This window comes from Balaenoptera acutorostrata, chromosome 9 (genome assembly GCF_949987535.1).
Source record: "Balaenoptera acutorostrata chromosome 9, mBalAcu1.1, whole genome shotgun sequence".
NCBI classification, from domain to species: domain Eukaryota; kingdom Metazoa; phylum Chordata; class Mammalia; order Artiodactyla; family Balaenopteridae; genus Balaenoptera; species Balaenoptera acutorostrata.
This window is the reverse complement of record NC_080072.1, coordinates 40,383,503-40,395,653: the sequence shown is the minus strand read 5'-3', so window position 1 is coordinate 40,395,653 and position 12,151 is coordinate 40,383,503. Positions and strand designations below refer to the sequence as shown.

At 37.1% G+C, this 12,151-nt stretch overlaps 1 protein-coding gene across 4 annotated transcripts in view; it reads right to left on the bottom strand.

Moving 5' to 3' along the window:
- The window catches only part of PIK3C2A (phosphatidylinositol-4-phosphate 3-kinase catalytic subunit type 2 alpha), a 106,021-nt gene that overhangs the window by 27,651 nt on the left and 66,219 nt on the right, over positions 1–12,151 (bottom strand). For all 4 annotated transcript variants that reach the window (XM_057553776.1, XM_057553775.1, XM_057553778.1 and 1 more), the window contains exons 9-14: positions 11,354–11,497; positions 9,696–9,744; positions 9,405–9,615; positions 7,248–7,370; positions 5,987–6,154; positions 48–159 (exon numbers count right to left, since the gene is read on the bottom strand). In XM_057553776.1, coding sequence (XP_057409759.1) covers positions 48–159; positions 5,987–6,154; positions 7,248–7,370; positions 9,405–9,615; positions 9,696–9,744; positions 11,354–11,497 — 807 coding nt within the window. The remainder of the gene's footprint in view (positions 1–47; positions 160–5,986; positions 6,155–7,247; positions 7,371–9,404; positions 9,616–9,695; positions 9,745–11,353; positions 11,498–12,151) is intronic.

Here is a 12,151-nt window from a genome sequence, read left to right as displayed (position 1 = left end):
AAAGAATTCAAATTTGAACCTTTCCACGTGTCAGGAAGTATCATTACCTGTAACACTATTCTTTCCATCACATATCCTTTTTTGGGGACTGTTCCAGGAACAGGATTTGTATGTGATGAAGTCCAAAGATAGAGAAGTTTAGTTCCACATGTTAAAAACCTTCATGAATGTAAACAGAAGAATACTGTGGATTTCATTTTAAAAATTACTTCAAAACTCACAACACATGTTAATGAATTTGAAATGTTAATAATCAAATATTTATTAAGCATCCTCTATATAAAAAGAACATATGAGAAGGAGTCACTCTCCATAGTGTACTTTCACTTCAGTATTTAGGTACTGAAGTATGGGAGTTAGAACAAAAGGAGGGAAGATGAAGCAACATTATCTTGGGAGAATCGGGGCTCAGGATAGAAGACAAGATGGGTGAAGTCTCAGAGTCACCTGTCCCCAAAACAACTTCTATAAATAGGAAGGTGAAGGATAGTCTTTGAAGATCATCTACAGAGGAACACATCTCAAGATGGTGGTTTGGATTTCATAACTGCTCCTTGACTTTTACCATAAGAACAAAAACACATGCCAAGAAAACCAGTATCTACTTTGTGCCAAAGCACTAATCATTTGAGATGAGAAGTTTTATCTGGTTGTGACCAGGGGTCAGCAAATTTTTCTGTAAAGGGCCAGAGAGCAAATATTTGGGGCTTTCTGGGCTATACAATCTCTGGCAGAGACTCAACTCTGCTAGTATAGTGCCAAAGCAGCCATGAACAATACATTTCAAAAAATGTGTGCTGTGTTGTAACAAAACTGTACTTACAAAAAACAGGCAGTGTTCCGGAGTATGCTGACCCTTGCCCTAGACTACCAATTTATTGTCTACTGAAATTAAAAACATTTACCAATAAAGATATTGATATATCTTTACACACAAGAAATTTCTGAAAAATAACATGAGACATAAAAGCAGGAAACTATAAACTTCATCAAACTTCACTCATTTTATTCAAACAGCAAATATCCTTTCCAAAACTAGACTCCAGTCTTAATGTTTTCTCTAGCAGGTTAACAGCCTTTGAATCTTTGGCACAGGAATTCCCTGGCAGTCCAGTGGTTAGGACTCCGCGCTTCCACTGCAGGGGGCCTGGGTTCAATCTCGGGGAACTGAGATCCTGGCGAGCTGCACGAGGCAGCCAAAAAAAAAAAAAACAATCTTTGACACATATATTCTGTCTATTTTAGAACCACCCTCACCCTCAACTAGATTATTTGAAGGCAAATTCTGATATTATTTTATCTGCAAATACTTTTATGTATCTCTAAATGATAAACACTTTAATTTAAACATAATTGCAACAGGAACTTCCCTGGCGGCCCAGTGGCTAAGACTCCACACTCCCAATGCAGGGGGCCCGGGTTCAATCCCTGGTCAGTGAACTAGATCCCACATGCCGCAACTAAGAGTTCGCATGCTGCAACTAAAGATCCTGCATGCCTCAACTAAAAGATACTGCGTGCCGCAACTAAGACCCAGCGCAGCCAAATAAATATTTAAACATAATTACAACAAAATAATTAAAAATAATTACTCAAAGTTATTAGCTATCTAGTCAGCACTCAAATTTCTCCGATTGTCTCTAAAAAAAATTTTTTTAACAGTTGGTTTGTTTGAATAAGGATACAAGCAAGATCCAACATGTGCATTGGTTGATATGTCTTTTAAAGTATCTTTTAAATCAAGGGTCAACAAACTCCAGACTGTCACCTTGTTTTGTAAATAAACTTTTATTAAAATAAAGTCACACTCATTCATTTACATATTGCCTATCTATCACTGCTTTTGCCTTTGCTTTTACATTTGTGACAGAGACTACATGACCTACAAAGCCTCAACTACTTCTATCTGGTCCTCTTAACAGAAAGTTTGCCAACTCTTGTTTTAATCCATACATTCTTCTTTTTTATCCCCTGTTATTTGTTGAAGAATCCAGGTCTTCTGTTCTGAGAATTTTCTATATCCTGGATTTTACTGAGTGCATTCCTCTGGTGTCATTTAGCATGTCCCTTTATCTCCTATATTTTCTGTAATAGTTAGATCTAAAGGTTTGATCTGATTCAGGGTTAGTTATGTGGCAAGAATACTTAATACTTTGTAGGTGGTATTGTATACCACTAGTTCCTGATGCATCAAATAAAGAAGCACACATTGGTATATCTCTCCTTCTGTGATGTGAAGATAATCGGTTTGTTCAAGGGCTATCAGTCTAAATCATCCATTATAAAGTTCCAGAAAACTTAATCACAATGGTTTTAAACAAAGCATTAATAAATTACTGCTTAAATCAATGTCAACCAAGAATGCTTCTGACCCCAGTGGATATTTGGCAATGTCTGGAGACTTTTTTGTTGGCAACTAGGGGCTACTACCGGCATTTAGTGGGCAGCAGCCAAGGATGCTGCCAAACATCCCACAGTGTACAGGACAGTCTCCCACAGCAAAGAATTACCTGGCCCAAAATGTCAACAGTGCCAAGACTGAGATTTCCTGGCCTAAATCTACTATTTCAGTAGGGGCTGCAAAACTGTGATATTCTGTCATTCCTTCTGCATCTATTAGCTGGAATTTTTCTGTAAAAAACTTTCTCACATCAATTATTTGGTAATCCTGAGACACAACTATAAAGGAACAGCAGCTTAAATGCTTGATTCAGTTTATTTAAAAATGAGTTAAGGGGGCTTCCCTGGTGGCACAGTGGTTGGGAATCCGCCTGCCAATGCAGGGGACACGGGTTCGTGCCCCGGTCCGGGAAGATCCCACATGCCGCGGAGCGGCTAGGCCCGTGAGCCACAACTACTGAGCCTGCGCGTCTGGGGCCTATGCTCCGCAACAAGAGAGGACACGACAGTGAGGGGCCCGCGCACCGCGATGAAGAGTGGCCCCCACTCGCCGCAACTGGAGAAAGCCCTTGCACAGAAACTAAGATCCAACACAGCCAAAACTATATAAATAAATAAATAAATTTATTTTTTAAAAAAAGAGTTAAGAACTCATTTATCATTGAGGTTGACTGAAATGCCTGTAAATCATTTGGCTTTCATGATAGTAACTTCATCAGGCTGTATGCAGGTTATACCTTAAACATAAATTAATTTTAAAAGAATTTCAAGACCAGGATTTCTGATCACTATACTACAGTACGTTAACAGACTAAATCATTAACACTTTCTCTATATGTATTAACATAAAATCATCTTTCCTCTTAATTTCTGAGCATTTTTTGAATGTTAAATCCTAACATTACCTAGACTGACTACACTACTTGGCAAAGTCTCAAGATTAACGGCATCAGCTCACTGTTTTAAACAGTAGAGTGCTGGATGCAACTATTTAATTGTCTAACAAAAGTCAACTGCCCTTCCCCTTACTCTTTTGAATTTTGAAAGAATGTCATTCATCCAATAAAAAACATTTATTAATAGTCAAAAACAAGTGGCAAAAAATGATAGTACTTCTCAAATGAAGTAAAGACTCCTGGTGCTTTCAAGAGCACGAAGGTTTTCAAAACTGACTCATTTATAAAAATTAATGATAATGATGTAATTACATTTAATTTTCTCACATAACTATTCCCTGACACTAATTTATCAAAGACAATTGAGGACTTCCCTGGTGGAGCAGTGGTTAAGAATCCGCCTGTCAACGCAGGGGACACAGGTTCGACCCCTGGTCTGGGAAGATCCCACATGCCACAGAGCACCTAAGCCCATGTGCCACAACTACTGAGCCTGCGCTCTAGAGCCCGCAAGCCACAACTACTGAGCCCTCGTGCCACAACTACTGAAATCCGTGCTCCTAGAGCCCGTGCTCCGCAACAAGAGAAGCCACTGCAATGAGAAGCCCGTGCACCGTAACGAAGAGCAGCTCCCGCTCATCGCAACTAGAGAAAGCCCATGCGCAGCAACGAAGACCCAATGCAGCCATAAATAAATAAATAAACTTATAGGGGAAAAAAAAAAGACAATTGAGAACACAATTCTCCTCCTTTATGTGGCCAATATTCTGTTTTAGAGTAGTCATGGATTATATTTAGCAAAGGGTTCTAAATATACATCATTAATAGCAATTTCTTTTTTTTTTATTTTTTTATTTTTTGGCTGTGTTGCGTCTTGGTTGCAGTGTGCGGGCTTCCTCTAGTTGAGGGGAGCAGGGGCTACTCTTCATTGCGGTGCGTGGACTTCTCATTGCAGTGGCTTCTCTTGTTGCGAAACACGGGCTCTAGGTGCACGGGCTTCAGTAGTTGTGGCATGTGGGCTCAGTAGTTGTGGCTCACGGGCTCTAGAGTGCAGGCTCAGTAGTTGTGGCGCATGGGCTTAGCTGCTCCGTGGCATGTGGGATCTTCCCGGACCAGGGCTCGAACCCAGGTCCCCTGCATTGGCAGGTGGATTCTTAACCACTGCGCCACCAGGGAAGTCCTAATAGCAATTTCTTCAACTGCTTTTATCTAGCCTTTGGCAGTTCAGAATTGTCAGGTGTCAAATAAAATTTGAGCCCAACAAAAGTTATAGAATAAAAAAATCTTAAACTGCCTCCTCACATATAGGGGGAGTGACTATAAGAAAAGAAAAATGCGTGAATAAATGCTATATTTAAGTACACGAGAAAAGAATATTTCAAAAATAAAACTTATGAAGTCAGTGTTTCAAACACCACATGATTTTTAAAATGATTACTGGAAATTCAAACTGTGTTTGTCATTTAAGAGGAAAAAGGAAGTAGAACTAGATTAGCAGAATTTTTTAACTCTTATTTTTTAATTGTTTTATTGTAGGTTAAATAGATCAGTTATTACGTCATTTCCCCAAAACTGTCCCATGGGACACAATATTTTAAAAGATGTATTCTAGAACAAAAAAAGTACCATGGTATCAAATAAGTCTGAGAATGGTAGTATAGGATAATGTTAAGAACACGACCCTGGGGCCAAACTGCCTATATTCAAATTCCACTTCTGCCACTTACTAGCTAAGTGCCCAAGGGCAAGGCACTTTGATTCTCCCCTCTGTAAAAAGGGATAATAATAATACTTCCCTTCATAGGGTTGTTGTGAGGTATATAATGCTATGTATACAGCACTCAGACTAATACCCAGCATACAGTAAATGCTATGTATTTGTAATTACAGTAATATTATTATTAAACACAGTAGGCTTCTTGACTGCAGAACTTTAGAGACACTTTAATATGCTAATGTCCATTATCATGCTCCAAAATGTTATCACATGCTATATCAAACATTCCAAACTTATTCAATTAAATTTTTTTTTCATTTAGGAAAATGCTTGATGGTCTCATGGAACATATTATTACTTAAAACATAATCAAAATAGTCAGCTGAAAGGCCAGCTACATTATCGCAATGGCTATTAGTAGACACAGACACAAAGCTCAAAAGGAATTCCTTTAACCCTAAGGATCAATAAATTTTGCATACATGTGGGACTTCTGAAGATTAAAGGCCAGGGGTCCATAGCAGTAAGGGTAGATCAGTCAGGTAAAGGGAATAATATGCAGTTGTAGACTCTCTTAAACTGGAGAAGGATGGGGAAGAGATGTGAAGAGGGAAAGTGGAGTTTTTGGGTTTCTTTAAATATATCAAAGGAACTTGTAAGACCACGAGTATTATGTCATAACATAATGCTTTCCATAAATTACAATTAAAGAATGAATAGGCTGCTGCTTTTCTTCTGGAATAGTGAGTGGCAAACAATCCTTTGAATACCCATATAGATATGTTCAAACTATAGCAGTACAACTTTGGTTTCCTCTGTGTATCTGAAATGACCTCCTTTAATCACATCGGAAAAAATGAGGCAACTCATTACCTCATCACGTACGTCACTGTTCCCCACTCCACTCTCTAGCCAATTCTGATGCTGCAGGTGTGTCCACAGTAACTCACCATTACAACTCAGTAACACTTACCGTTTAAAGTCAAAAAGAGGTAAAGAAACTTTGCCCAAAGCTTCTGGCCCCTTTCTCTGCTTATTAGAATCAGGGGAACTTCCACTGCTCTGATTTAAAATTCCAAAAAGAGTAAGGTGAAGAAGTGATTCTAATGGCAATTGTGATATCTGGATGGGAAAAATGATTCTATGGGGAGAAAATGTATTAATAGAAAAAACAAATTAGATTGAATATGAAGTTTAACCCTTTAACAAAACTGACAATCTTAGGTATTTTATTTGACTCATCAAATAATCTTTAATCCTGAGTAACCTTTACTTAAGCAGTAAGCTTCGTTAACAAATACTATAAAAATCTTAAATAAATTTCATTAAAATTTCCAACACATAACATTCCTCTCTTCAAAAATTTGTTAATGCTTTTACTTAAGACTGGCAATGTCAATTTCTAGGCAAAATAATAATCATTTTTATTTCCTTTAGGAAAAGCTAGATGAATGTTTGAGTACTTCTGATTCGAGATTTATGTGTGCACATACATACACAGACAGACATATATGTTTACCAGTGTTTTGTTTTCGTTTTTTTAAAAATCTGAAAGGACACATAAGTCCAACAGTGGCCACTCTGAGGAGCGATGAGATGGTTAAGTGTTAAAAATAAAGTGACGCTTTTCACCCCACATGCATTTTTGTATTATTTGATTGCTTTGACAGACATGTGCTATTTTTATAATTAAAAAAAATATAAGAAAAATAGGAAACCATTAAAATAAATGCAGAATAAAAAGTAAAAAGTTCTGCAATTGCCTACTTGTCTAAATAATGAAAGCATTCCCTTAGTTTGAAGACAATATTTAAAAAATATTAACAGTGTAAAATATCATCTTGTACATGGATTTAAGATAATTTTTAAAATCTGTTAACCAAGAACTAGGCTTCCTATATACAGTGTTACAGAATAAATACTGAACTAAAGCAATATTATAAAAAAACATCTTTGTAGAATTATACGTAACTTTAACTTGACAAAGGCTAGGAAGAATTGATGGCACGTTCTGCAATTTAACAATATGAAGATTTAAAAGAATATTTCAGATTTTTAAATGAGAATTTCAGTCCATTCTATAGAATTGTATCTAGAAGAGACTTTAAGATATCAGTAAGAATTTAATGAATTTTAATGGAACTTGTAATTAAAAATGAAAGCTGTATGCATAAATGGAAAAAAGTAAAGAACAGGGCATACTGAAAGAATAAAAAGCCAGAAATTTCACTTACAGTTCATCCCATTTAATAAGATAGAAGAAATTCTTATAAGTGCCAACCTTCTTTGATTGAATAGGTTTAAAAAGATCCTTTCCATTGTAAGTCAGGGAACATATCAAGAAGTATTTTTCATAACTGAGAAAAGAAAAGAGATTAATTTAATTTTTATTTGATAATACAAATTAGTTAACTAATCAAATATGTATCATTAGCCATTCTTACCTAAAAGTGACTATTATCTGAAATAATTTGGTTACCATTCACTTGAATTTATGGAAAAACATCTAAAATTTAACTATTGCAAATCCTACAAAAATAGAGGCATAGCAAAGGGAATACCGAAGGGAACATACATCGCTAGGTGCCAGTCTAAAGGAGCCATATTGATACCAGCTGGAGAATTTATCTCAATTTTGTGCTCAGTTAGTTACTAGCTTTAGATTTTAGTTAAATGACACTGAATAATTCTTCATTTCTAGGTAAATTCTAGGAAGTAATAGTACAAACATTTATCTCCCCTAGGTGCTATTTTCCTTTGCTAAGCCACTGAAATAGAGTCAGTTTAGCATATTAATGGTGCATGGGCCTGACTTGCACTGAGCCAGTCTTCCTAATCTATTAGGAGGCTTCCATCCATGGGGACAGATGCTATTGTATTCTTTCACTGGACAGCAATGATTTAGCCCCTAACTGCTACAAGTACAGAGCGGGGTAATACAGTCAGGCAATCTTGTAGGGCAGGAGTTTCAGGTTCAATAAAACTGTATTCTACTAGTACTCTAACTTACTGCTAGGCTTACCCATTAACCATTTTGTTCATACAATCTGTTAATCATTCTAAATATATTTCAAATCTAATCTCACTGGTTCACATAGCTAACTATTTAATTGCTTTTCTCAACCTTCTCCTTTTTTTTTTGGCCACGCGGCTCAGCTTGCATGATCTTAGTTCCCCAACAACATGGGAACTGAACCCATGCCGTGGGCAGTGCAAGCAGGGAATCCTAACCACTGGAACCACCAGGGAATTCCCTCAACCTCTTTTTAAATCAGCGTTGTATTGGGAGTTCCCTGGTGGGCTAGTGGTTAGGATTCCAAGCTTTCATTGCTGTGGCCCAGGTTCAATCCCTGGTGAGGGAACTGAGATCTCGCAAGCTGTGCGGCGTGGCCAAAAAAATTTAAAAAAATAAAAATCAGCATTGTATTAACTTTCTTTCCATCTTAATTATCACTGCATTGTTTTCTACTGAGTATTTGTTCTCCTCATTAGTGTCCCTAAATTTATTTGTGTGTATACATGTTTTTGTATGGAGGATGTGGAGGGTATTATCCCTGTAACTATTTAAAAGAATGAAATACCTTTAGATACCAATAGTACCCATTTAAATGCAAGTTCCAAGAGGGCAAAGATTTTTTGCTGCCTTGTTTACTGCTGAATCCCTAGTACTAAGAACACTGCCCACAGATGGTGCTCAGTAAATATTTACTGAATGAATTAATATACCACTTTCAAGTCATTATATTATATATTATCTAATGCTCAGTTTATGTTCTAAAGCAGAATTTATGTTTGGTATCTATAACTAGGCTTTATTTTATAGCTATTTTATATATATATATATATATATATATATATATAGCTATTATAAAACAATTTCATTAAAAATATTCAATTTGGGCTTTTCAGTTTATACTAGTCTTTTCCAAATAAGTTGAAGGTGGCAAACTTTTTGGCACTGACAAAAAAATCAAAAAGGAAAAACCCATATTAAAAATTCAATAGAAGAAATATGCTCTTGCATACTTCAAAGTCTAGCAGAGAGTAAATTGTAAACTACTAAAGAGGGGACAAAAATGTGCTATAGTCCCATTACCCTGGTTCTAAAGGAAAGGCAGAAATAGCAGTCATAAATTGACTAATTTATTAACTAGCATTTGCCCTTGTAAGTTTAAACATATTTTCCTGCCTTTTCTGTATGTAGTGGGGGTGATATTTTTTATTGGAATAGCATCAAACATCTCTGTAATTTTTAGGAAAACCACAAAGGTATCTGGTGGATCACGTATCATCCATTTAAATGCCAAGGTAACAGTGGATGCTGACATTTTTCAAGATTAGATTAGCTTCTAGGTAAAGCTATACATATCTTCTTTTAAATAGTTACTTACTTTGATACCCAGTTACTCGAAATTCCATGTGCAGCAAAAATTGTAAACTGGAGCTGTTCCGTTGTGGTCCATGCTTCCTTGATGTTCTTGTTACTGTGGGCACAGTCTACAGAACCCCTACCAGAATTTGCATGGAGTCTGAGAAGATCATAAATTGCTGCAGTTAACTGGTCCATGCTTACTTGAACAGCATTTTCAGGATTCAGTGAGCCTAGGTTTAAAGAAATTGTTAATATAATTCTCTGAAAAAGCAACAATTACTCCTAAAATTTAAGGAACTTCAATACATACCTCTAGTTGAACTCTTGCTAGTGTCTCCTCCTCCAGACAGTGAAGTCACCTGCTTACATACATACAAATCAGTGAGAAAATCGCGCATGATGTAATATAAAATGTTTACCTTTTATTTCAATACATTTATTAAATTCTATATCAAAGAAATCCTTCATAGGAGAAACTTCCCAAGTATCTGCAGAATAACACAATAAAAGAGACTGCAAAAAGAAAATGAATATCCCAAACCAAATAAAGAGATGATTTTTAATATGAAGAAAATGCATTTCCATTACTTGCTCTACTATTAGCATGATAAGCATATCCTTAAAGAAACTAAACTCTACTTATTACCATTTAGTGTCTCAAAAAAAACCTCTTATAATTATTTGAATTGAGCTCTCCTTCTACTCTCTGCTCCTTTATCCAGCAAATGAATATAATGAATAGAGGCCTCAGACAACATTAGGACCATGGCAGTTTATCACCTCCAAGTGATTTCAGACATATTTTTTAATTTATAAAAACAAGCACATAATAAGAAAGGAAAAAACAAACAAACAAACAAACAAAACACGAGAGACCCAAATTTCTATATACCATAAGAATAGGCTTTCTGTGAGAATGAATGGATTAAGCTAGCTCCTAAACATCTGTTGAGGAACATGCCATCAATATAACTTTTCCTTTCTTTAAATTTATCATGTCTTGTGATCCTTCTCTCATCCTTCCAATCAAAGCTAGGAACATCCCTCTGAAAATAGTTAATTAAATCCCCGTGGAAACATCATGGGGAGAACTTTTACTAAATGCAACAGTATGATGTCAAGTGAGGGCTCCTAACCTGGTTGTCTCTGAGGCAATTTAAGTCACTATTACTGAGGCTCCTGGGTCTTTCCAATAGGAAGGAGGTATAGTCCAAAGTAGAACTTCCCCGTTGACAATCATGAACACTTCCACCCAGAGGGAGGGAAATGTTAGCTATTACTATCCAGGTCCTTCAAGCGTAGTATTACCTTAAAACCCCAAACCAACTCATTTTTGCCAGAGTTCCTCCTCTACACACAAAAAGTTAAGTTGGGCATCCACCTATTCAGTGTCAACTCTCACAAAGTTCTTCAAGGCAGTCCATCTCCTCTTAGGAATTCCCCACCTTACCAAGTAAGTGACCAAATCAGCTCAAAAGTAAAAGCCAAAGTTAAAACGGTAACACTTGGGCTTCCCTGATGGCGCAGTGGTTAAGAATCCGCCTGCCAATGCAGGAGACACGGGTTCGAGCCCTGGTCTGGGAAGATCCCACATGCTGCGGAGCAACTACTGAGCCTGCGCTCTAGAGCCCACGAGCCACAACTACTGAAGCCTGCGCACCTAGAGCACGTGCTCCGCAACAAAAGAAGCCACCGCAATGGGAAGCCTGCGCACCACAACGAAGAGTAGCCCCCGCTCGCCACAACTAGAGAAAGCCCACGCACAGCAAGGAAGACCCAACGCAGCCAATACATACATACATACATATATACATAAATAAATAAAATTTATTTAAAAACAAAACAAAACAAAAAAAAAACGGTAACACTTTGTCTAGCAGTAGCAAAAATCTCCCAGTTTAAGTGACAGATGCTCACTTAAGTACATATTTGCGCGTGATAAAATGCTAATTACTAAAAAATACTCACTTCAGCACTTTTACTCCTTGGAAGATTAACTGCTCTCTTCAGCTTCTTTACCGATTCTGTAATGGCAAGAGTCTCCACACCATCTAAAGCACTGCAGATTTTTCTTACAGCTTTAATTACTTGATCTACCACTCTATGCTGGTTCTTTAAAAATAAAAAGTAAAATAAACATAAGCATGTGAAATTTAAAGGATCTATTTCAGAGATGAAGTAAAAAACCAGACATTTTAGATGTGCCTAAGAACAGATATCCTTTACTCTTTTGTGATGAAAAAGAAAAGAAACAAGATAGCTTTTCAATTACATAATTTACTTTGAAATAGGAAAAAAGCAGGCCTGGTTAATTTTCACTTTGCCTGTACAATTATTCATACGCAAATGCCTTTAATTTCTTATTAGAATCAGAAGCAAAAGCAATAAATCACTAACAAATTATGAAATCACTTAAAAAAGCTAGAGTTCTTTTAAATTTTCATTTGGGAATAATTTCCACATTATAAACATCAACACTTCTCGCTCTCCTGCAAAAATTTGGTATCAAAAACCAGGTTGGGGGTTTCCCTGGTGGCGCAGTGGTTGAGAATCTGCCTGCCAACGCAGGGGATGCGGGTTCGAGCCCTGGTCTGGGAAGATCCCACATGCCGCGGAGCGGCTAGGCCCGTGAGCCACAATTACTGAGCCTGCGCGTCTGGAGCCTGTGCCCCGCAACAAGAGAGGTTGTGATAGTGGGAGGCCCGCGCACCGCGATGAAGAGTGGCCCCCGCTCGCCACAACTAGAGAAAGCCCTCGCACAGAAAC